The sequence below is a fragment of the Manis javanica genome, chromosome 5 (assembly GCF_040802235.1).
Source record: "Manis javanica isolate MJ-LG chromosome 5, MJ_LKY, whole genome shotgun sequence".
In the NCBI taxonomy this organism is placed as follows: Eukaryota; Metazoa; Chordata; class Mammalia; order Pholidota; family Manidae; genus Manis; species Manis javanica.
In genome coordinates, this window is record NC_133160.1 from 42388869 (window position 1) to 42413118 (window position 24250).

The 24250-nt window shown below is 43.1% G+C and overlaps 1 protein-coding gene and 1 long non-coding RNA gene across 3 annotated transcripts in view; one reads left to right on the forward strand and one right to left on the reverse strand.

Moving 5' to 3' along the window:
* Window positions 1-24250, forward strand: part of PCSK2 (proprotein convertase subtilisin/kexin type 2) — a 270812-nt gene that overhangs the window by 213496 nt on the left and 33066 nt on the right. For both annotated transcript variants that reach the window (XM_073236951.1, XM_037022502.2), the window contains exons 7-8: window positions 3612-3700; window positions 11929-12104. In XM_073236951.1, coding sequence (XP_073093052.1) covers window positions 3612-3700; window positions 11929-12104 — 265 coding nt within the window. The remainder of the gene's footprint in view (window positions 1-3611; window positions 3701-11928; window positions 12105-24250) is intronic.
* The window catches only part of LOC140849536 (uncharacterized), a 41216-nt gene that overhangs the window by 3340 nt on the left and 13626 nt on the right, over window positions 1-24250 (reverse strand). Inside the window, exons 2-6 of the long non-coding RNA XR_012131538.1 lie at window positions 14655-14788; window positions 13220-13352; window positions 8770-8896; window positions 8389-8615; window positions 6688-6949 (exon numbers count right to left, since the gene is read on the reverse strand). This is a non-coding gene — a long non-coding RNA (uncharacterized lncRNA). The remainder of the gene's footprint in view (window positions 1-6687; window positions 6950-8388; window positions 8616-8769; window positions 8897-13219; window positions 13353-14654; window positions 14789-24250) is intronic.

Consider the following 24250-nt stretch of genomic DNA (forward strand, 5'->3'; position numbering starts at 1 on the left):
ATGGCATGAGGATAGTCAATAGATAGCACTAGTTCATGTGGGGAAAATAGGTATTCACCTCACATATCATGCATAAATAAATTCCAGGAGAATTTAAACCTAAATGCATATAAGCCTTTGAAAGTTCAAATGTTAGAAAATATCTTTATGACTCTAGGATAGTGATAGATTTCTTACACAAAGCACTAAACTACAAGGAAAAGGGAATGATTGGTAAACCTGTCTACATTAAAACTAAACACTTTCATTCAACAAAAGTCACAACAAGCAAGGTTGAAAGACAAGGCATAGACCAGAAGATCCGTGCAGCAAGTTTTATGGAAAAAAGGATGCATATCCAAAATATATACATAGCCACAAATCAATGAAAAAAAGCTCAATAGAGAAAAAATTGACAGAAGAGAAAACCTGAGCCAATTCACATATGAAAAGATGCTCAACCTTCATAGTAATGAGAAAAATGCAAAATGAACAATGAGATATGATTTCATACTACTTGGACTAGCAAAAATGGTGTGGATGACATTAGAATGTGGGCAAGAAGGCTGAGCAGCAGGAACTTGCCCACTCCACAGTAGGTGGTATATATCCATACAACCTGTTTTCCACCCCTATATTCATGCCCCAGAGAAACTCTCCCACACATGACCAGGGAAATAAGGTACAAGAATGCTTCTTTTCAAATTATTTGTAATAGCAAGGAAATTGCAAACTACCTAAATACCTGTCATTAGGAATATGAAAAATTGCAACCTATTTATAAGTAGACTATTATATAACACTAAAAATAAATGTACCAGAATTCATGAAAAAATCAAATTTTAAATAGATCATATACTGTGAAACATTTATGTAGAGTTGGAAAACAAGCAAATAATGGTATATTTCCTTCTGCATACCTGATTACAAGATAATTGCATAAAAACATACATGGGCATTCCACACATCAAACTTAGCATCAGGGTTGCCTGTGAGGAAGCAAAGAGTAGAATGGACTCTGGAAGACCTACAGAGATTTTTCTTTAAAAAAAAAATGCCAATATAAAACACATAGAATATTCCCTGCAATTACAGACTCCTTTGATCATGAGATTATCTAGGATGCCTTAACTGGTCACACACAGACTGCATATTTTGGTTTGCTCAGGTAGGTAGGGATTAGGCTGGAGACCATAATTTTACTGCGTATTTGCTCTGCCTTTTAATTTCCTGGTGTGACTAGAGTTTCCATGACTAATAAGGTAAATATTCTTTTTTCTACCACAATAGAAGTGTTCAGTATATCACCAAGTCTTGCTGAAAAGCATCCCTCCTTCCCTAAATGTCTCTTAGATCAAATTTTTTTCTCTACACACTGCCACCACATTAGTTTTACTCTTTGTACCACAGCAATGGATTTCTCTTCTTGCTCTCCCTGAAAACCAACTACCAGTATGTTATGTGTGTATTGTGGTTATCTAGGTTATCATAAATTTTTAGAGACAGTAAACAATTTGGGAGGAAATAACATATCTGTATTTTTCTTTAATTCACAAAAGAGATTAATCAAATGTGATAAACTAATAATTGTACATGTATGCAAAGGACTATTCATTTGTATTAACTAAAGAATAAAAACAACCAAGTGGCTACCAACAGAGGATTGATTGAATAAACTATAGCATATCCACCAAACAAAATCTCAAGTATGGAAAACATTTGGTTTTGGTAATATTGGGTGGTGGCCATATAAGATTAATTGTGTTATTCATTTAATTTGTATTTTTTAAATTATTTATAAATGGAAACACCAAAGTATCAGCCAGGCCCAGTGCTATAAATAGAACCCTTTCTACACACCAGCTTCAAAGCGTATGTTAAATTTGCAAATGCACAAAGTCCCTCCTATACCCTATGCAAAGAATAATATGCCAAGAAAAATAGCCAGACAGCAGACTTTTTTTTCTATTCTTCAGGAATGGATTTGAACTGATCCTTGTCACCCAAACATCTCTTTTGTATTTGTGGCACCCTTCAAATTAATTTATTTCACTTACTTATTATTTGAATTTCTTCTTCAGAAAAGATAGCAAGTAGCATCTAATAATATTGTGAATTAAAGTACACTAGTTGGTTATTCCAGCCACTCTAAGAAATACATCCCAAAATTTTAGTGGTTTAACACATTAAAAGTGTATTTAGCATTCACCTACCAGTCCCTCCATGTGTTCCTGGTGGAATTGCTTTCCTCCAAGCAACAATTCAGGGCAGCAGCCTCCCTCCATCTGTGATGTACATTTCCAAAATTCCCATGCTTGTCTGCATCAAATTACAGGAGGACAAAGAGCATGGATAATTGCTCATGGATGGTTTTTATGCCTAGAAGCAGCATGCATCCCATCTACCCACATAATATTAGCCAGAATTCGGTCACATGGCCACAGGCAAGCACAAAGGATGCTGGGAAATGAGCCTCACTGGATCCAAGGAAGTAAAGAAAATGTACTCAGTAGTCAGTTATCATTTTCTGCCACCAACAAGAATCATACTGCAAAGTGACAGACATTGCTGTGCCAGAAAACCTAGACCAATGGTACTAACAAGTGAGTGAGCTAAAGAACCAGAGCAGACTGGCTAAGCTCCTCAGCTAGTTGTGTATTAGCCAGGTTTTTCCAGAGAAACAGAGCCAATAGGATATGTATAGAGAGAGAAAGAGATTTGTTATAAGGAACTGACTCATGCAGACATGGAGACTGAAAAGTCCCAAATCCATAGAGTGGGCTGGCAGGCTGGAGACCCAGGGGAGCTGATGTTCCAGTTCAAGTCCAAAGGCAGAGTGTTGCAGAGCCAGGAAGGGCCGATGATGCAGATGAAGTCTAAAGGCAATTTGCTGAAGAATTTTATCTTGGTCAGGGAGGCTAGTGTTTTTGGAAATGTACGCCACAGATGGAGGTAGGAAAATTCTAAAATATGAGCCGCGAGGAGTTCTGAGAAGCCCTGAGAAGGCTTTCTCGGAACTATAAAGATGGGCAAGCCTTGGAAAGCATATCTAATGATGCCCAGGGTTCTTTATCTGGTCAGCCTCAAAGGTTCTAAGGACTTCTTGAAATTGTATGCAAAATGTTGCCAATGTATGCCTTTTATTCCTGGAGTAAGGTGGGCATCCACAACATTCCATACCCCCTCAAAGGAGGCTATGCTCCAAAAAAGGTAAGTAACCATTATCCCAAAACTGACAAGCAGCATTACAGGCCTGTACACAAAACCAGCCTTGAAAATATGCACCAGCCCACAATTCTGGTGCTTCCAAAAACTCAGAGCTGCTCTGACCAACACAAACCAATCTTAGATCTTATTGATTTTTTTGCAAGACAACTGTGTTTTTCACAGGAAGAGTCTTCAAATGTTAGGTCAAGATCAAATTTCAAAGCTGAAAATATTCTGAGAAGTGACTTTCTTGCAAAACCAAGGCAAACTCAAGAAGACAACCAGGACAAGGAGGAGGCAAGGAGAAATGAGGATGGAAAATGGGTGGCTGAACAGAATCAGACTGCTCCTGACTGAGACAATTTAAAGAACCTTCTCCTAAGCCTTTGACACTGTATCTGAATTGTCTTTATTTTTCTCGGCAGCCATGGAACCCGATGTGCAGGGGAAGTTTCTGCCGCAGCCAACAACAATATCTGTGGGGTCGGAGTGGCGTACAACTCCAGGGTGGCAGGTGAGCTCTTCCTGCCAAGCAGCAGGCACCTGCAGGGCAGCCAGCCTCCAAAGGCATCACCCTTTGCTGTCCAGCCCCTAGAGAAAGAGAGCCAGGATTTTTAGGTTTGGCACCAGTGGGGGAAAACTTTTTTTAACCTATATGAGAATATTAATAGACATTTAAATTTTGTATTCAAGAATAATACAAATACAGAAAATTGCCCAGATCATGAGCACACTGCCCAATCAATTTTCACAAGCAGGTCATAGCCACGTAACCATCAAGAAGTAAAATATTGTCAGCACCACAACAGCCTGCTTGGTGTCCCCACGCCAAGTCATTATCCGTACACGCAAAGGTAACCAGGATCCCAACTTCTAACAGCAAAAATTGGTTCTTGCCAGTTTTTAAACTTAAAAGAAATGGAATCTCACTGTCTGTACTCTTTTGCCAATATCAAAACACATTAATGAGACTCAAACAAAGACTATAGGATATAAGGAGGTGTGTATAAATTATTATAAACATACTCAGAACTCTTCAAACTGTTTTTCCTTTTTACACAATGCATGTTATCCTTAAGGAAAGACCTTTTACTTAGAACCTTTTTATTAAGTTCCACGGTAAGGATATTTAACAATTTTATCTTTACAGAGGGATTTAGAAATGAAGGTGGCAGATCACTAAGGAGCAACACCTCCCTACCACAAAAAAAAAAAAAAAACAGGCAGGAAAGGAGAAAGAATGAGAGAGAAAGATTCATTAGCTTTCAGCATGATGCTGGGGCATAGAGTGGCTCCTGGCTTATTCCAAGTTCTGCATCAAATTGTTCTTAATTTATTCAGGCTGAGTCACCCAACCTTGTTGTTCCTTTTTTACAACTGTCTAGATATTTTTTTCCTGGTGATTTAATGGAACCATAAACATACTTTGTGCTGACACTCACATTTCCAGGGACCTAAATAAAGCAAGAGCAACCTATACAAACCCACCATTAACCTCTTTCAAAACATTTGCTAAGAGGCTTGCGTGAGCTGGTGCTGAATTTCACAAAAGAATACATCTGGAGGGTTCTGAAATGTAAGTAGGGGAGGCTTTGCCCCTAGGGTTTCACCTCTCTTTACCAATGCTGGCATTAAAATGTCAGAAGCCATTATGAACTCAGGGAAAGAATATCACCTAGTTGATATTTTATAAGCTGGGCTTACACCTCAGGTGGTTTCTGAGGTGAGGTGGGTTCCCTATTCACAGGACAGGATTGCAAGCAACCGAAAAATTCAAACCTGGATTTCTCATTCACAATAATTGATGTCGAAATAGTTGTGAAGCCTCTACATGCCCAAAATAATTAGTTTTTTGAACAAGAGATTCGTAGAACTACTGCCTGCAAAAACTGAGTTAGAAATTTTTTGAGGTGTTGTGGAGTTCACTGGGGTCCCTTTTTCCAGCTGTTTATTCTATCTTTTCCTCTTGTATTATTTGCATTCTGAAAACATCTTAGAGGCTTGTCACATGTACCTAATTCTCCTGCTCTCTTTGTCTGAATTCTCTAAAAGTGAAGCCTGAGACAAGGATTTGGGTGAAGGAGTTCCTTTTCCAAGAGATTCCAGAAGCCAGAGAGAAAGAGGAAGAAAGACAATGAGGGAATGGGAGCCAAAAAAGAGTGTGTGGATAAGCTGTCCCATGGACACCCAGGCCTGTGAGGCACTGCGGGAATACCCCTCAGAATTTCCCCCCGAGGTGACGAGGCTAGAGAGTTTATCCACCAACTCCCATCCCTCACACCCAGAGCACCCCAGCCTACCCAGTGTGCCACCTCAGATGGGCTGAGCAGAACTCCCAAAGCAGGGAAGTGCCCAGGCAGACTCACCATGGGCCAGCGGATGTGGGCAGGTGCAACAACCACTGCCTCACCTATTGATTGACTCCTGATCCCAAAGGCAGGTGAATGCAGCCTCATATCTCAGAGGCACAAACTGACCTGCACTCTGTAAAATCCCAGACAGCTCTGGTCTCATGGCAATGCTCTGAGGTTCCAAAAACCCAAACATGGGCAGGTGGGAGGCAAGCCCAGCCACACAATGACTCTGAGCACCAGAGCCACCTTTTATCTGCCCCCTGAGCCCCCGCTTTGTGCCTCTGTAACTACACATGCTGGTTCCAATTGCTCAAGGGCCAGGAAGCTCTGTGCCTATTAGGACATCCACTGTCCTCTAGGCTTTCCCAGAGGAGCAAAAGGAATTATTCATGAGGAAGCCCTAGAGAGTTATTCAAGAATTGCAACAAAAGCAGAATTTCAGCCTCCTCAACCTTACGTATTTAGGGGGAACATTTTGTTCTTTCTGGTTGGCAATTCCAAAAGTTGGCTAGTTTTTATTATTGTAACTAAGCCATACCCTTCCAGAGAATCTTTCCTTTCAGCTTTCCGGCCTAGAGAGCTCTAGAGTGCCACCTGGTGGTCAGCCCCAGTCGTTGCTAGTCCCTGGCAGTCTGTTGCTGACACAGGTTTGGGAGACAGAGGTGGCAGTGTCTCAAATCCCTCCTGGGTCCCTGATCTCTATTCACCTTGCGTTGAAGAAAAGGCTAACATTAAGGTGCTGTAGAATCTTAGTCAGAAAGATAAAGGAAAGTGGATATGGGATTAGAAAATGAGTTCTCTGGAAGGAAAAAGGAAAAAATCATTGAGCATCTCTTCATCTGCCTGTACCTCAATAAAATTTGCATATTTTTCCACTGGGGATAGAAAAATCACAGGGATTTTTTCCTCCAAATAGTGATCTAGTGTCCCCAGTACCATGCCTTCAGTGATCCATCCTGTCCCTTTAGTTCGTGGTGCCACCTTCAGTGTATACTAAATTCCCACCCATACATGGCCAGTCTCTGGGTAAACGTGATTTAGATAAAGTCTGCTAGAAGTCTAAGTTAGTGCAGCCATGCTCCTTCTACTACTGGGCCTGCGTAGATGCTCTTCTGTCTGCCCAGAATACTTGCCCCCCATGCATTACCTGGTCACCTCCTCTTCATCCTTCAGTTCATGGGTCCCTCAGCACTTCCTCTGGCATTACCTCCAAGACCAGTTTCCACTTCTAAACTTGATTAAGCATGCTGGACTTTTTTCTTCCCAGTACTAATGACTGTCAACTATTGCCCATTCTTGTGCATGGTTATTTTATCCATATCTTTCTCTCCAGGCGGACAACATTCTCCGTGAGGACAGGGGCTGTGCCTATTTTCTTTCACCTCAGCTCCCAGTCCAAACCCTATTTGCTGAATTATAGAAAGCAAGAAAGAAATAAAGAGAAGGAAAGGTCAATGAATAAGCCCATGATAAGCAGTAGAGATTAATTGCTGAATGAAGGAATGGGTAAATGCACGGAGCTGAGGGATTAAAGGCGTAAAGATCTAAAGACCGAAAGCTGATGGAATGTGTACCAAGAAGTAGAAGTGTCTCCTCTTCTACCAGCTCCGTCCCACCTTTGCTACTTTATCTCAATCAATTAGTTCCAAGAAGATCTGTCCTTCTCATCCCCAGTTCTCTCCTTCCCAAGGCATCATGGGGAAGCCCTGAGGGCTCTCACCACTGGAAGGAGCTGCCCCAGCATTGAATAGAGAGGGGACCCCTTTATACATATGCCCTAGGTCACTCAGGCTGACAGGCACCACAACCATCCATCCACCATGTGTTATTCAGGTTGGAAATAGAGTGTGTAAGTTTCCAGGGACCCATATTTTCTACTTACCCATCAGAATCTCAAAATCTTGGGCCTCAAAGGGGCTTTAAAGAATCTTAGTCAAAATATCCTCCAATAATAGCAACAATAAGAGTATTAATAATAGTTAATAACATATATTGACATTTCCAGTGCGTCAGGCCCAATGCAAAACCCTCTACTCACCTACCCTTCTTTGCAACCTTATCACATATTGTTATATATTTTATATGTGTAACATACATGTTATATATTATTATCCATCTTTGACAGAGAACAAAACCAGATATGGGGCTATGCTAGTAAGTTGTAGGAACATTTGGCACCCAGCACAGCCCAGGCCAGAACGTCTACACCTGGTCCCTGCACTAAAATGCTTGAACAACTTTTCTTTTCACTAAAATGCTTGAACAACTTTTCTTTTCCTGCTCTCCTGGTGTAGTCCAGATCCAGCCTGGAACTGCTTACATACAACCCAATAACAAGAAACTCACTCCCTTCTAACAAAGTCTATTCTGCTTTTGGACATGTGTCACTCTTGGAAAAGTTTTTCTTTTGTTATCTGTTGCCTATTTTCACGGGCATGGTTGTTACCAACTCTTCAAGGTAAATACGTAGCAGGGAGAGAAGAAAATCTCCAATGAGTCTGCTCCCAAAGAATAAATGCTCTGTAACATGTCAGCCTACATGTGGGATAACTCAAAAGTTTTAGTGGTATCTTGAAGCTTTGATAACTTCAAAAAAATGATTCAAAAGTTTATATTTGCATTTCCTTTTCCACATAAATTTTATAAATTTTGAAGAAAAATATTAACTGCAATTTTTATTTTGCAAATGCCTTTATTCAAGTAGCTATTTAAAAAGATAACCTAATTCTTTTCTCAATTTCAATTTTTAAATTCATGTTTGACATCTTTTTATTGAGATAAAAAATTAAAATGCATTATTCAAAATTTGCAAAATCAAGTAATTGCACAACAAATATAAATAACGAACCTTTCAAATAATGTTTCTTGTAAGTTTGTCAAGTTTATACTTTCAGGATCATTACAGCTCAAAACCACAAAAGCCATTGCCTTTCGGAGATGCTAACTCCTGTCTTCAGTGCCTTTGAGGACTCCAGAGAGTGCTGTTGGGAGCCTCCAGGGTGCCTGGTCCTACTGTGGGTAGTGAGATTCAGCAGTGAGCCCACTGACAAGACCCCTGCCCTCACACAGCTTACTCTAAGAGGAAACACAGACAAGGAGCAAGCAAATAAGCAAGATAATACCAAACAATGATTGCTGAAATAAACTGATCAAAGCAAAGCAGCAGAGAATAAACATGGTGGAGGCATACACAGCAAGGGACTCAAGAGCGGGTTCTACAGCATCATACCTGGGTTTCTGCAGAGCTCCTCAGAACAGTCCCAGGGTGGGGCCAGGATTGGCCTTACCTGCCTTCCTTTTTAAAGCAGAGCGTATAGATTTAGGCTTTGGGATGAGATCTCCTTTGATCAAAGATTCTGAAAAGGGTTGAAAACCACACTGTTGACCATTATTAAAACACCCTGAAGTTTCTCTATCAGCAATGAATCACTTCCATATATTTTGCCAATTAAAAATAACATGTCAATGAATTTATACATACTTTATCTGAGTTTTTAAATAAACCAATAAAAATCACCTATTAACACAATTATTACCGTGTATTCAGATCCTTAAGGCCTAGAATCAGCAGGATTCACTCCTCAGCCTGCAGACTAGTATCCATGAGCACAAAAGGTGGTATTAGCAACACTGAGGTTTGCAGACAAAAGTAACATTTCCTGGTGTCAGGGCCCAAATTCACCTTTTGTAACTTGAGCAGAGGCAGAAAGGATTTAATCCAAATCCCTGAGCCATGCAGCCCCCAGAGCCCCGGTCCACGGTGACACCCAGGCTGTGAAAGAAGGAAGGCAGAAGCAACACTGGTCATGGTGGTGATCAATGCAATGACCAGGACTGCTGGGTGGGGACAGAATGCCTGCTGCGCACTGGGTCCCTCCATGCCATCGAATCACACCAGCCAGCAGAGCCTTTTACGAATGTGAAGACGCAGTTCCAACTCCTCAGGCTTCCCTCTCTCCTGCTGCCATCTGCTGTCACTGTCTGGCCTTCCCTTGGGTTTTCTCTCTCTCTCTCTCTCCCTCTCTCCCCTCCACCCTGCCATCCTATAGCATCTAGTGCCTCCAGAGGTAGAGGAGAAAACCCTTTGGTCACCCTGAGCCTCTGTCTTGGCTAATGGTGCAGTTGCCTGCAAAAATTAATACTGTATCTCATTCAGTGAATGCATGCCTCATTCCTCCCAAGCTTAACGAGATTAAAAGAATGTCAGGTTCCTGGCCCCTAAACATGAATGAGAGCCTTGCTCCTAGTCTGCAGCCACCCCTGCCTCCCTTGATGCTAAAACAGAAGATTAATACCCACCAGCTCTGTGCAGCACAAAGGGAGCCAGAGAGCATGAAGAGGGAATGGCAGAGAGACAAGGGCTGTAGAGAGAGCAGATCCAAGGTACAGCTGGATGCACCACAATGGCAGTGGGACAGTACCCAGCCAGGCCACTGGCTGGCATGTAGGACAGTCCAGGCCTGCTTTGACCATATTTGAGGCTTTGACAGCTGAGATGGGCTGTCCAGTCCTGGTCATCTGGGCACTAGATGAACTCAAGACCATCTGAGTGTTCTCCTTGCAGCCAAGTGAATACCAGCCTTGCTGCAATGTTTCCCCACCTACAAAGTAGGCATGACCTCTTGCAAAAAGATGTTGTGCTATTTGGTTTATTCTATGACCTAGTGGCCACCTTTGTTGAGTAATTTATTTAAATAAGTAAAGTATAGGTGGACCAAAAGCAAAATATGGAGTTTTAAATTTCTTATCCCTTATAAAATGAACCATAAAACTTAGCTTCCAGAAAGTTCAAACCAAAGACTATGCTTATTCTGTATGAGCTTCATCCAGGAGAAAGGATATTAACTGATAATTGAACATTTGTTGGCAAAAATGATGACCTGATTTATGGGTAGAGGATGCAAGATCTGCCCTGTGCTTTCTGTTAGGGAGAAAATCAACTAGGTGAAGCAAATACCAAACATTTATTCACCAAATATTTATCAAGCCTAAGATAAATACCCAGTGCCATGCTGATGCCCCTGGACACGGAAATGAACAAAATAGACACACATCCTGCACTCAAAGATGTTGCTGTCTGGTGGTGAATGAAACAATCAAATGAACAATGGTAATAGAAGGTGGGAAATGAAGTGCTAACAGGGACCTAGAGCACTAGATCCACAAAGACTTCCAGGGAAATGTCTTCTGAGCACATAGATTAGTCAGGAGAAGGGTGAGTAATGGAAGAAGTTGTAAGGCAAGTGCAAGCGGTGAACTAGGAGACATTAGAAGGAAAGAGAGACCCTCAAGAAGGAAGGCCATTCATGCCAATTTCAGGGGCCCTGCAAGAACCTGATTGTCCTTATTTAAATTGATTTGCATACTGTGTTAGAGTGGTGCTGTGTAATGATGCCCTTTCACCTCAGGGGACAAGAAGGAATGTCAGGATCAGTTTTTGAAATGTGTGTGGCCCAGCCCCTTCATTCCATAATTCCCACAGACAGAAAACTCAGGGCAGCTTCGCTAACACTAGGCTCCTTGGCATATCAAGCAGAGAACAAAGGCTCTAAAAGCAATGTTTTGAGTAGTGATGCAGGGACAGAATGTCCATCCCATTGGCTGCTGCTGAGTGAACCCTAGAGAGGCTTGTTATGACCAGCCAATGGGTGACAGGTGCCCACAGCATGCACCTTCACCCTAAGACCCCATGTGCAGCTCAGGTTGACCCCCACAAAATCCTGGACTGCAGGACTCTGCTCCTCTTCAATTTCTCAGCAAGAAGTCACTCCTACAAAGCATCAGAGAGTAGTACAAACTTTACAAAGAGGTCATTGGTGGAAAAAGAGGAGGAGGCTATATCATGTACCCCACTGCTAATATATTAAGAATAACCCATATGATATATTCTGTCCTCCCCAAAGCTCCTTTTTGGCTACAAGGCAACTAGGAGTTCCTCCTTCCTGCCCTCTAGGATTTCTCCCTACATAGCTAATACCAATTGCCTCCCTGGACTGTTGCGCACAGTAGCCTTACTTCTCCCCTGATACTTGGCCACTTAGAAACAGGCTTATTAAGGTATGTCTTCAACAAAGGTGGTCCCTCCCCATGAAGAATTCTGGGGTTCGCTAGGAAATAAAATGTTCTTCAAATAGTTACATAAGAAAAGGCATAGGCAAGAGTCCAAAAAGACTCTAGTGACACAGTCCGTGCATCCTTCCTGATGCTCTGAAGGTGTAGCCCACACAGCCTGAGGTTGGGCTCAGGATTCTGCAGCGCCCCCAGGGCACCCGGGATCCAGACCTCCAACCACACCCAGGACCCAAGCTCTCCTCCCTTTCCCAAGCCCCACCCTCTCCCCAGGGACTGAGGTACCAACTGCCGTTTCCCTGCCCGCACGTGTCTCCAGGTATCCGGATGCTGGACCAGCCGTTTATGACAGACATCATCGAGGCCTCCTCCATCAGCCACATGCCTCAGCTGATCGACATCTACAGTGCCAGCTGGGGCCCGACAGACAACGGGAAGACAGTGGATGGGCCCCGAGAGCTCACGCTTCAGGCGATGGCCGACGGCGTGAACAAAGTAAGGTCGATCCCAGCTTCAGCGCTGGGGGCCCAGTATGGGGGAGGGTGCCACAGATGGAGGACCGTAATGTGGAGTAAGGTGCAGGGCAAGGGCAGAGGTGGGGCTGTTAGCTGTGCATCCTGTGCAGCCAAGGTCCTGCGAGAGAAGGACCCCAAAACCAGGTTAGCCGAACAGATGAAGCGGTGGGGACACCTCGAAGGTTGAAGGTCGGGGAGGGGGCCAAAGGAGACAAGGCCGCCTTCAGGCCGGGGTGCAGGCCCTCCCCTGCAAAGGAAGTGGGAAGTCCCACCGCGCCCGGCCCTAGCACCCCCACCGTGCAGCAGCCCGCAGGCCCGGGGTCTAAGCACAAACACTGCTGGGGAGCGAGCGTGCAGCGGGGCTGCAAGTGCGCCACGTGCTCCGGGCAGAGTCCGAGCCTCACTTTTCCGAGACCACCGGTCCCTGAGTCTAGCCCGGGAGCGGACAGAGCCAGAAGAAGGGACCACCGCGAGCCTCCAAAGGGAGGGCAGCCAGGCCACGCAGCTCTGCAACGAGGGAAGGAGGTGCCTTCCCTGCCGTGCCAGGGCAGAGGCCACCCCAGACAGGACCCACGCCCCTCCCCGGGGTCAGTCTCCCTGGGTCCCAGGCCCAGTTCCCCCACGCAGTGCCTGAGTGTCTATGGCAAGTGACTTCACCTCGCTGTGCCTGGGTTTTCTTGCCTGTAAATGGTGATAACCATACGTTATCTTCCTGGGCTGGTCCTGAGGTGTAAATGGGATAAATATGCAAGTGCTTGGCATTGGGAAGTGCCTACCCCAAAGAGGGTTGGTGTTTGTTTAAGTCATTAGAGACAAACTAGCTGCCATAAAACTGTGGCATGAAACACTTTTTCCATGTCCTGGCTATTGTGAATAATGCAGCAGTAAACATGGGGGTACAATTATCTCGAGATAGTAATTTCATATCCTTTGGATAAATACCCAGAAGTGGGATTGCTGGATCATATGGCAGTTCTATTGTTCTTGAGAAACAGCCATACTGTTTTCCATGTGGTTGCACCAACTTAGGTTCCCACCAACAGCACAAAAGGGTCCCTTTTCTCCACATCCTCCCCAGCACTAGTTATCTCTTACCTTTTCAGTGATAGTGAAGGCTACCTTTTCCGTACATTTCCTGAGTCAGAGAGCATGTTTTCTTCTCCAGCTATCCTCAGAAACTAGCCTGGGACTTGAAAACATAGTAGATTGAGCTGTGCAGTAAACAGATCTGGAAGTAATACATAAATGAAATTTGAGGGTTGAAAGATAAAATGTCATATAGAATCTATAACTGTAGTGGGTGCCACTGGTGCCTGCCTAGATCCCCTTTGTCAGGCTGGGGGACCACCCCCAGCTGTTGTGCTTGCTGCTGATGGCCCACAGCTGCCCCTCCTGGAGAACTGCCCTGGCTGATGGGAGTCTTCTCATCCAGACAGTTATGCCTACACACACACTCAGGGGGCAGCCCAGAGACCAATGAGTGACTAATTCGGGGTGGTGAAGGCCAGCCTGCTTGCCTCCAGCATGACACACTCAGAGGTGCAGTTTGTGCTCCAGAGCCCCCAGTGACTCAGGCCAAGGCTTTACTTTACTAGAGACCACATCAGGTTGGGGTTCCTCTCCCTGCCTAACCTGTCTCACTCCCTGACCCACAGGTTTCTCCTCAGAGCTCTCCCTCACAATATCTGGTGCACCTGAGTCCCTGCCTCAGGCTCTGCTTCCAGGGAATGCACCCTAAGACATTAGCCATTAGCATTTTCTTTTTCCCTTGAATGCCAGGAAGCTCAGAACTAAGTTTGTCCCTAACAACACAGGGTTTTTTTAGGCTGTTTTCTTCTAAGTTTTTCCCCTTTTCTCCCCTCTCTTCACCAACCATGCCCTCAAAAAATTCCTTAGCTTTTGTTCCATTATCCTTTTCTGTCTTCCTATGAATCTAAAAAGTGTAAAATTTATGAAAGAATTGATGAAATTTGATTTAATTAAACTTAGGTGTGGTTTGATGAAATTTAGCTTTGAAAAATCTAACTTTGAGTCCTCAAACTGTTGCTTGCTTCCACAATTCCTAATGGACTAAAGCATCTCACTGGACAAAAATCAACAGCATCTGGGCCCTAAACAATAGTAAAGAGTCAAGCAAAATGCAACCCTCAGTACGGGCAACCTGGGCCTCCAGCCAACCTGGGCCTACAGGCTAAACCCAGCAATCTTTGAAAATAAAGCTTCACTGGAGCACAACCAGGCCGTCAAAGCCTTTGTATCTTTCCAACCACAATTTCTCTCTAGCTGCCGATGTCATTAGCCATTAGCATTTAGCCATAGCCGTTAGCCATAGCCATTAGACATTAGCATGCAGAACCTCAGCCCCACCCACCCACCTGGTTATCAAATCCTGCATCTTAACATTCCATTAATGTTTGAGAAGTGCTCCTCTAAATGATCGCTAGAATATGCATCGTGTAACCCTAAGATACTAAGATCATAAGATACGTGGTTTCAAAGTGCCTAGAAAAGGGCAGCAGAAGTGACTCACCTTCTGGGAGTGCCAGCACTGCATGTCCCCTCAGGGGGCTGTGTTGGATGGCTGATGACAGAGCCATATGCCTTATTTATCCCTGAATTGCAGGAACAGAGGCCCGGATGGCTCAACAATGGGGGTTCCTTGTTCTAAAGAAGCACAAGGAGAGAGCAGTGGGATGGATTTGGGTAGCACTTCATGAAAACTGAGACCCAGACAGACATTCTGGATTCAAGGTGGCTTCAGGGCGCTGGTCCCAAGAGTGTATGGAGAGCCCCACTAGGGCCACTCAGACACAGGGCTCGTCCACTCTGACCCATTTCCCACTGGCTTTGTGTGTCCCTCTCTTGAATTCTTCTTTCCTCTTCCTTGAGGCTCATGCTCACATGGTCCTTCTACTTTAACATGACCCCATAAGCACTATCATAAGCCACAACCTGTCAGGCTATATGCCAACTACCATTTGCCCCGATTCCAGGGATGTGGGAGGAATTTTGGCCTGAGGTTAGGGGGACAACTCTCTCCCTGGTAATTTCCAAAAATAAGAGACATAGTTCTGTTGCAAAAGTTCAGAACCTGAAGGGTCAGAGGCAGTCAGAAGTTTGCTGAGAGAACCTCTTTCTTTGCTATTCTGGATAACATCAAGTGGCAGGTGCCCACATATGCTGACTTTTCAGGCCTCTGATGGAGAAGTTTCTTTTGAGCTATTGAATTCTTTCAAAAGTCTAAACAGGAAACATATGCTTCCCCTCTGTAATGGGTTGAGTTGTATCCCCTCAAAATTCATATATTGAAGTCCTAATCCCCAGTACCTCAGACTATTACTTTATTTGGAAATAGAGTCATTGCAGATGTAATCAGTTAAGATGAGATCACTAGGGTGGGCCCTTAATCCAATATGACTGGTGTCTGTATAAAAAAGGGTAATTAGGACACAGAAACACCCAGAGAGAATGAAAAGATGAAGTCAGACACTGGGGTGATAATTCTACAAGCTGAGGAATGCCACAGATTGCCAGCAAACCACCAGAATCTTGGGGATGCCTGGAGCAGGTTCTCCCTGGCGGCCTCGGAAGGAAGTGACCCTACCAACACCTTGATCTTGGACTCGGGCCTCCAAAACTGCTAGATGATAAATTTCTGTTGTTTATTATGACCCGGTTTGTGCTACTTTGTTACAGCAGCCCTAAAGAAACCAGTACATCTTCCAGTCTAGAACGAACTGTCAAAAAAGGGACTTGGCCATCAAGCAGTGTGGACACCTGGTCAACTTTCCAGGTTGCCTTTGATGTCGCCTGGCTCTTTTATAGCCAGGATGACTGATAGTTATCCAATTACAACTTATTCCTTTCATCTGGGACTTTGAGAGAGATCCTTCCTCCTCTCTCTCACATAATCCCTCAAAGGAGAAGCATGCAAAAATTCTCATGATACAACAGTAGGAGAGAAAAATGTTCTGAGTTAGAGACAGTGTCATGCTGGCATTGGTTCCCAGTAACATCACATTGGTAACTTGACATTAGACCTGGAAATTGGCAAATAAAGATTTTGTTTGGCCCCTCAGACAGCTGGTTACCAGCACTTTGGTTAAAGGACTCTACTGGCTTCTCTTCAAATGTAGTATTTATTCTCCCTATGAGGAAGGGCCAGCCTTGCCTTAGTAAGTCTGGAAATTCCCTTTGGGTTTTGTGTTTCCCAAAAATGATAAATTTTCCATCCATAGTCTCCAGTTGCTCAAGACTATGGAGGAAAACTCTTAGAAGTCATTCAAGTAATATCTGACACTTGAGGCCATTCAGTTTTTGGGCATTTAATAAATGGATCCCAGGAACACAATTATAAAATGGGAAACCAAGTCCTTGAAAGTAAACCAAGTTGTGGAAAGCATCCACGACGACGGCTAAATGAGCTACACTTGGACGGGGCCCATTTAGGAAATAAGGAAGTAATGTTTTATTACAAGGTATTGATTCGCGTCAGCCATTGACCCCCAGCCCCTCTGAGACAGCCACAAATATCTCTGACATTTGAATGGCACCACGCAGTTCACGGAGTTGGTGTTTAACAACAGGATAGAGGACAGAGAGGGAGGTGGGGGTGTTGCCCCATTTTAATGCCCGGACCCTGAGAAGTTTTTAGGAGGAAACCTTTGACCCACAGTTTGTTTCCTTAGCACATTATTCACTGTGTGGCTGGAGGGAAATGTTTGCATATCCAAGCCCAGATGCAAGTGACAGCGGGTACCCAGGAAAATCTTTAGCAGATGCCACCCAGTCCCCAACAGGCATGGATTTTCACTAAGAAGGGTTTTTTGACACCTGAGGCTAAAAGACAGTCAGGCAAGGTGCTGTCTGCCCCCTGTGTGAACTGACAATGCAGATGGCGGCCAGTGCAGCACCTCCCTGGGTGGCCCCTGTGCTTCTCCATGGGCTTTTGAGCTGCTCTACCACATCTCAAGTTGCATATTTCTCTCTCTCCATCTGGAGCCCCCCGTGTTGCAACTAAACAGGGCTTTTCAAGTGTAATTGTTCTGCAGCCAAGCCTACCAAAACTTTAGAGAAAAATTGTTGTGACTTGTCTTCAGGTGACAGCATGTAAATATTTTAGAGAGTGAGGTACGATGAAAAATACATGAGTTCTCATTTGACTTTGCCCCAGGCAGTGGGAATAATGCTTTCCTTTTTTCAAGGTGACATTTTTTGGACAATATTGTAGAATTTTGTGAGTGATGGTGTGTTACACATAAGCAAAGGTTTCTTCCCAGTTATTTCAGTTGCCTGGTCTACTCTAAAGAAAAATACACCTCTGAAAGGTGGTCTCCACCCAAGAGTCTCACAAAAGCAGTTTTCTTTTATTTTAGCATCCCACAGGTAGGTTTTGTTTGACCAACACAGTAATGATAAAAAGGAGGAGACTGAGGAGGATCAGACACCTTTTTGGGGATGTACTGTTTGCCACAGACCCCACTACTCCCTACTATCTGACATCTGCTTCACACATAAACATCACCTACCTGGTTCCTTAGGGGTTTGAGTTTGCACTTCCTAAGTTTGTCAATAAATACTTGAGGGAGGCAGCAAGAAGCAGGCAAGAAGAAAGAAAGGAGAAAGCATTTTTCCCTTTGTTTTTCTTAACTTTTTCTTCTTTAACCTTATAATCTATATGTGAAAGCGTTCTTTATATTACAGTGGGAAGTAAGTGACAGTCAGAGACCCCTGAATGATGAGCTATCCAATAATTGACGTCTATCTTGGTTTGGGATCCCCAGGAAGTAGACCCGGAAACAAGGGTTGAGTTCAAGTAGTTAATTTGAGAGATAAAGAGAACACAAATATTGAATGGGGGAGTATGACTGGGGAGAAAGCAGTCATTAAAGGATGTGATATCAAGCAGGCTATCACTGTGAGCAACTGGAGCTCAATTTCCCTGGGAAACTGGAAAACCAATAGAATACACACTGAAGATATCGTGTGCGGTGGCAAGGGAGATGGAGTGAAGGTCATTGTCTAACCGAGTGCCCCAGCACTGTCATCCCAGGGGCAGCCATCTGCCTCTTGGGAGAAAGCCTTTAGACAGAGGTGCCTGTCCTGGCATTTTGGAAATCCCCAGTGCACAGAAGATAGAAAGTCTAAAGGATGTGGACCAACCCACACCACCATCTGCTATCATCTCCAGAGCACAATTTGGGCAAAACCTAATCTTAGACTTAATCTCTGGGCAGTAAAGACCAGCAGGCGATGTGTTTGCTGATGGAAAAAGATGTAGCCCTGGCAAGCAGACTAGTGGAGTAAGAAAGCCCAGCTGCTATGGGATGCAGCACCTATTGCACTCTGATGACCAGAAGGGCAGTTCAGACATGACAGCACCTTGAAGGTGACCACTGGTTCATGAACTTCTTTCCACATCTTGAGGAAATGCAGCTACCCAGGGCAGCCCTGGTATGTCTTTGGCCAGTCCTGTTGACTACATCCCAACTTCTTGTTAATCACCCTTTGAGGTGCCACTGCAGGGAACATCTTAGGAGTACTTAAATATAAACATACAGAAAATCCTCTGAGGTGCAGATGAGACAGAGCACAGATTGTTTTCTCCCTGGGGAGGTTGCAAAGGGTGCAAACACAGATCCCAGATCTTCAGGCTGGAAAGTACTAGAGGGGTCACTTGCATGACAGTGACTCAAAAGCCACCATCCAGGAAAGGGGAACAGAGAGCTGCCTAGGGCAGTAATAAATCAGGCATGGGCAGGAACTCCCAGAGCCACCTGCTGAAATATAATCAGAGCAGTGGGTTGGACATGGTGATAGCAAGTACTGGGGCCTCTGGTAAGCAACGAATGCCTCCTAACAAGGAGCTCTGAGGAATACTCCAGGGGCCCTGATTTCTGCTCCAAAACCAAACGAGGGTTCGCAAGGGAGCAGGGGCTGCTGCAACATGGAGTCTGCCACTCAGCCTCCGAAATGGTTGCTGCAGTTACAATCTCTCCTCTCATTTCTGATAAGAAGAAAAGGAAAAAGAGGCTGGTGGGATTCAGGTATTCCTTCCTGAGTGCTGGCCAGCCCTAGGCAGAATGGCCAGCCATCCTGGTTTGCCCAGCACTTTCCCAGTTTTACCACTGAAAGTCCCACTTCCTGGGAACTCCCCAGTCTTAGGCAAACAAAGACAGTTGCTCACTGACCCTCTGGCCATATTGGTGGTGGTGACCCATCTGAATCCAGTGAGAAACCCAACCAGAGTAAGAGATTGACATGAATGTAAACCTTCACCAACCCCCATGATGTCAGAAAGGTTAATCATGGTGTGTTTAGATCCTGTTCGAAACAAGACAGAATTGCATAGGGGTCTGATCTCCAAAGTGGATCACGGCAAGACTGGTAATGATCAGAGGTTACTACAGGTGCCATTAAACACGGGCTGGAGTGAGGAATTTAATCAGAGGTTAACAGCAACTGTACCAACTTTTCTGGGGGACTTTTCTAGACATCCTGACACTCACGGCCCACTCCTGCTGAAATCCTGTGGAACCCCTGGTGACACAAAGCAAACGCTGCTATCCTGGTGGTCCAACTATGTTGGCACAGCTGTAGTGCACAGCTTCAGCCAGCTTCTCTCTGCTCCTCTGCCTGAGAACCTGCTGGTCAAGATGGGAGTGTGTTCCCCAGAGTGTGCACAGGCCATACCATGGGGGGCACTGCCAGCGATGCTGTCCTGGTAGCAGATTCACAGGGTTCTTCAGAGGGACCCCGATTGCCCAAAGTGGGAACCTGCTTATCAGCTCACGCTTTGGTTGGCCTTTCTCCCTTCCCTGTCTCAGGCTCCCCTGCTGCTCACTTATGCTTCCTGAAACCTTCCCACAAATTGACTACCTACTCCCCAGTCCTTGTCTTGGCATCTGTTTTTGAAGGAACATAAATTGACACCAACCCCTTTCTCCTAGAGGTGTGGCTAGCATTTCTCATTGCAGCTCTTTGCAGGGGTAGTCCATTCACCCCTCACCCCTGTTTAAGCCCCATGGGACTTTGCCACCACCTCCAGCATGGTGAGTGCAGAAAAGAATAGTAGTGAAAAAGGAATGAAAATGTAAAACAGCTACATGAAAATATAATTTGATTACTGATATTAGAGCAGAGATATTTTCTAAGCAGAAAAGCAAAGGGAAAATATTTAACAAAAAAAGAATAATAAATACAACTACATAAAACCTATCAAAATTTCTGCAAGTCTGGTGCTTGTTAAAGCTGAGCAATGGATACATGGGGATTCATTATACAATTCACTCTACTTTCACAATGCTTAGCATTTTTCAAATTAAAGGTTTTTATTCACATTAAAAAATAAACAGCAATTCAGTATGTGGATAAGTTGTCAAGGATAATATACATCTCAGGAAAAGTAAAAACAGCAGCTGATCTAATACTATACAGATGGCTGCTTGTGGCTTGGGATAAAAATTCCCAGGGACTGTATTACACAGAGATTTTTTTTTAAGCTGTATCTGATATAACCTAAATGGTAGTGAGCATGATGAACTCATTCAGTCAGGAGAGGCTACATTATGCTGAAGTAACAAACAGCCCCAAAAGCTCAGAGGCTTCAAACCCAAAAGGTTTCTTTCTCCCTCTGCTGCACATGCATTGTGATCAGGGGGTTTTGCTCATCACAGCCTCTTAGGGATCAGGGCTGAGATCTGGAACATTGAGAGTCACTGTACAGAGGGAAAGAGAGAGCTCCATAGCATCTGGCACTGGTAAATGGTTCAGCATGGAAATGATACCACATAAATCACTCCCACCCACAATGCACTAATTTAAATGGCTTACAAGACCCCACCCAACCACAAGGGGTCATTATCTTGAGCCCAGACAGTGAACAGCTAGAAATATTTGCCAAATAGCACCAGTGGCTATCACAACAAGCTCAGGAAAACTGATAGGTGACTCAAAAGGTAACCACTGATCTAGTGTCAAATGCCCAAGATGTTAATGAATGGTTTGAATAAAATAATTTCATGAACTATGAGTGCAAAAAGGGAATATCTATAAATCAATACCTTCATTTTATATGGTATGTAAAATCTGTATGTAAAAAGTAATAGACAAGTAATACAGCGAAAAAAACTCTGCAAGCCAAAATGCAATATGCAAAAGAAAAATGGTATGGATGACATATCTCATAGTATAGATGACATAAATTTGGTTAAGGTCCTTAATCTAGCAAGAGCTGTAACAAATTAGTAAAAAGAAAAAGTAGGCAAAGCATATTATTTGGGAGCTTGCTGTCTTCCTAATCTAATCATAAAGTGAGAATACAAATAAGTAGTAAAGATACAAAATGATAATCTCAACTGGTAATAGAAAAAATGTAACTCAAAAAAATGAGGTACCATCTTTTGCCCACCAATTTGACAGAATTACTTTTTTAAATTATGATTCTAAATGTTGACCTACATGAGCTGAATGTGGAGTTCTCATATACTGCTGAAAAAAATATAAATTATTAACAAGCTTTAAAAAATGACTAATGTGGCAATATGGATTAAGAATCTTCAAACATTCATTCCTTTTCTCCCAAAATTCCCTTTTAGAAACTATGCCTCAGGAAATAAATAGAAATACAAAGATATAAAAATGATATTCATTACAGCACATTAAAACTTAGAAACAGACTTCCATGTATGTTGAAGAAAAGGAATAAATAAGTTATGGAATTGTTATTTAATAAGACTAATAAAAAATTATGGTAGAAGAATATTTAATTTCATGACATGTTAATGATATAATCATAAGTGAAAAAAATACTTTAAGCCAGGCTTCAAAATTGGATATATTTTACAGTCCTAATTTCATTCTTAAGCCTGTTCTTATACTTCATATTTATATATGAAACTGGTAGGAATCCACAAAATGTCACCAGCAGTTTTCTATTAAGGAAGATTATAAAAATTATTATTTTCTTTTTCATAGTCTAGATTCCAATTATTCTACAATGAATGTGATTTTCACATTTTAAAAATACAGTAACTTCATTTAAAATGGCAGTGTTGTAGTAAGATGTCAAGGTGACTGGAAAATTAAAATTAGTGTAACTGAGTATTTACAGAAAAGCAAGCTATACCAGGCCTGCCTCCCCAGTATCTGTAAGCAGATAACACCAGTGGGCCAGGGCCTGGTCATTAGCCCAGGTCACTGCATTGGTTAAGGGTGACAGACTTGACTCACTTTAATCCCATGCTTCTCAAAGTGAGATTTTTCACCTCCTGGGACATGCTGGGGGCACATGAGCCACAGCACCAATCTCTGGCTAGAACTCTTACCTTAGCTGGTGGTAAGCAATTTCTGACATTATTTTTATATTATTAGTAAAATACAAAATCTTCATGAACTTTTAAGAAATTTGGGGGAAGTAGCATCAGTATCATGAGAGTGTGGGTCATTTTGTCCCTTGCCTTCAATTTACAACCAGCAGGACACCCATTACCCAACAGGGGTTTCTCCGCACAGCAAACCAGGACACTGGAGAAACACATGCACCTGGCATATATGAAGGTGGGTGGAATTGGAGGAACCAAGTGAGCAGCACCAGAATTGGGAGAGCAACAGCAGGAGTCCCAACCACAGCCCAGGTGACCCTGGCAATGGGAGTGGTGCCCATGACCCTGGGAATCCCAGTGGTATTGGTGACCCCAGCAGCCAAGCAACTACAATCGCACCAGTGATGCATCTGGCACAGCAAGTACAAGGTGCAAAGTGAATGCTCCCAAATAAAGCCAGGAGGCTGCTCAAGTTAAGAGAAACCAAGAATGTGTGTTATATCCTCACCTGCAGGAAAAAAAGAAGGCCTGTAATTCCCAACCACTTAAACTGTTAAAATCAAAATAAACAAAGCTTTGCCTAGATAAGAAAGTATTCACTATTTCCAGTGCACCAACAGAGGCACATCTCATCAGGCACCATGAAAAATCATGGTAATATGGTATCACAAAAAGAAAATGACAACTCTCCAGCAAACCAACTTAAATTCACAGAAGACTGGGACATAACTGATAGAATTCAAAATAACTGTTATGAAGAAATTCAAAGAACTATAAGATAACTAAGTGGACTCAGGAATAAAATTAAGGAACACAAGGAGATTGAATGAGATCTCTACCAAAGAGATTAAAATTCTAAAAAAGAACCAAACATAAATTTTGGAGCTGAAGAACTCAAAAAATAAGATGAAGAGTGCTTTAGAAAGCAGTGGAAATAGAGCAGATCAAATGGAAGAGAGAATTAGAGATCTGGAAGATAGGAATATAGAAAGGATTCAGGTGGAAAAAGAGAAATCCATTTTTTTAAAGTGAAGGAACTCAATAAGAACCATCAGACTCCATTAGGAAAACCAACATAAGAATAATGGGTATAAAGCACCAGTGTCACTCCCCTGTGACCCCTGATATCATTTCAGGGGCTGGCTGAGCATCTCCAGAGACTAGCACATCTGGGCACTAGAGGACACCACATACAAATATGAAATATCAAAGGAACCTGGTTCAAACCAAAATCTCACAAACACTAGAAAAAGAGCCAAATGAATCTGAACTCACCAAACTTCCTGAAAGAGAGTTCAAAATAAAAATCATAAACATGCCCATGAAGGTACAGAAAAATATTCAAGAACTCATGGATGAATTTAGGAATGCAGATTCAATCATTAAGAAATTCCATATTTGAAATAAAGATACAATGAAGGGATTTAAAAGCAGATGAGATGTAGTAGAAAGATGGTAAATGGAATAGAAATTAGAGAAGAGGAATACAAAGAAGCTGAGGAACAGAGAGAAAAAAGGATCTCTAGGAATGAAAGACTATTGAGAGAATCCAATCCAAATGGAACAATATTCTCATTATAGGGGTACCAGAAGAAGAAGAGAGAGAAAAAGTGATAGAAAGTGCCTTTAAGGAGGTAATTGCTGAAAACTTCCCCAGTCTAATGAAGGAGATAGTCTCTCAGGCTATGGGGGTTCAAAGATCTCCCAACACAGGCACCAAAGGCAGAAAGCACGAAGACATATAATAATTAAAATGGCAAAGATCAAGGATGAGGACAGAATTTTAAGAGCAGCTAGAGAGAGA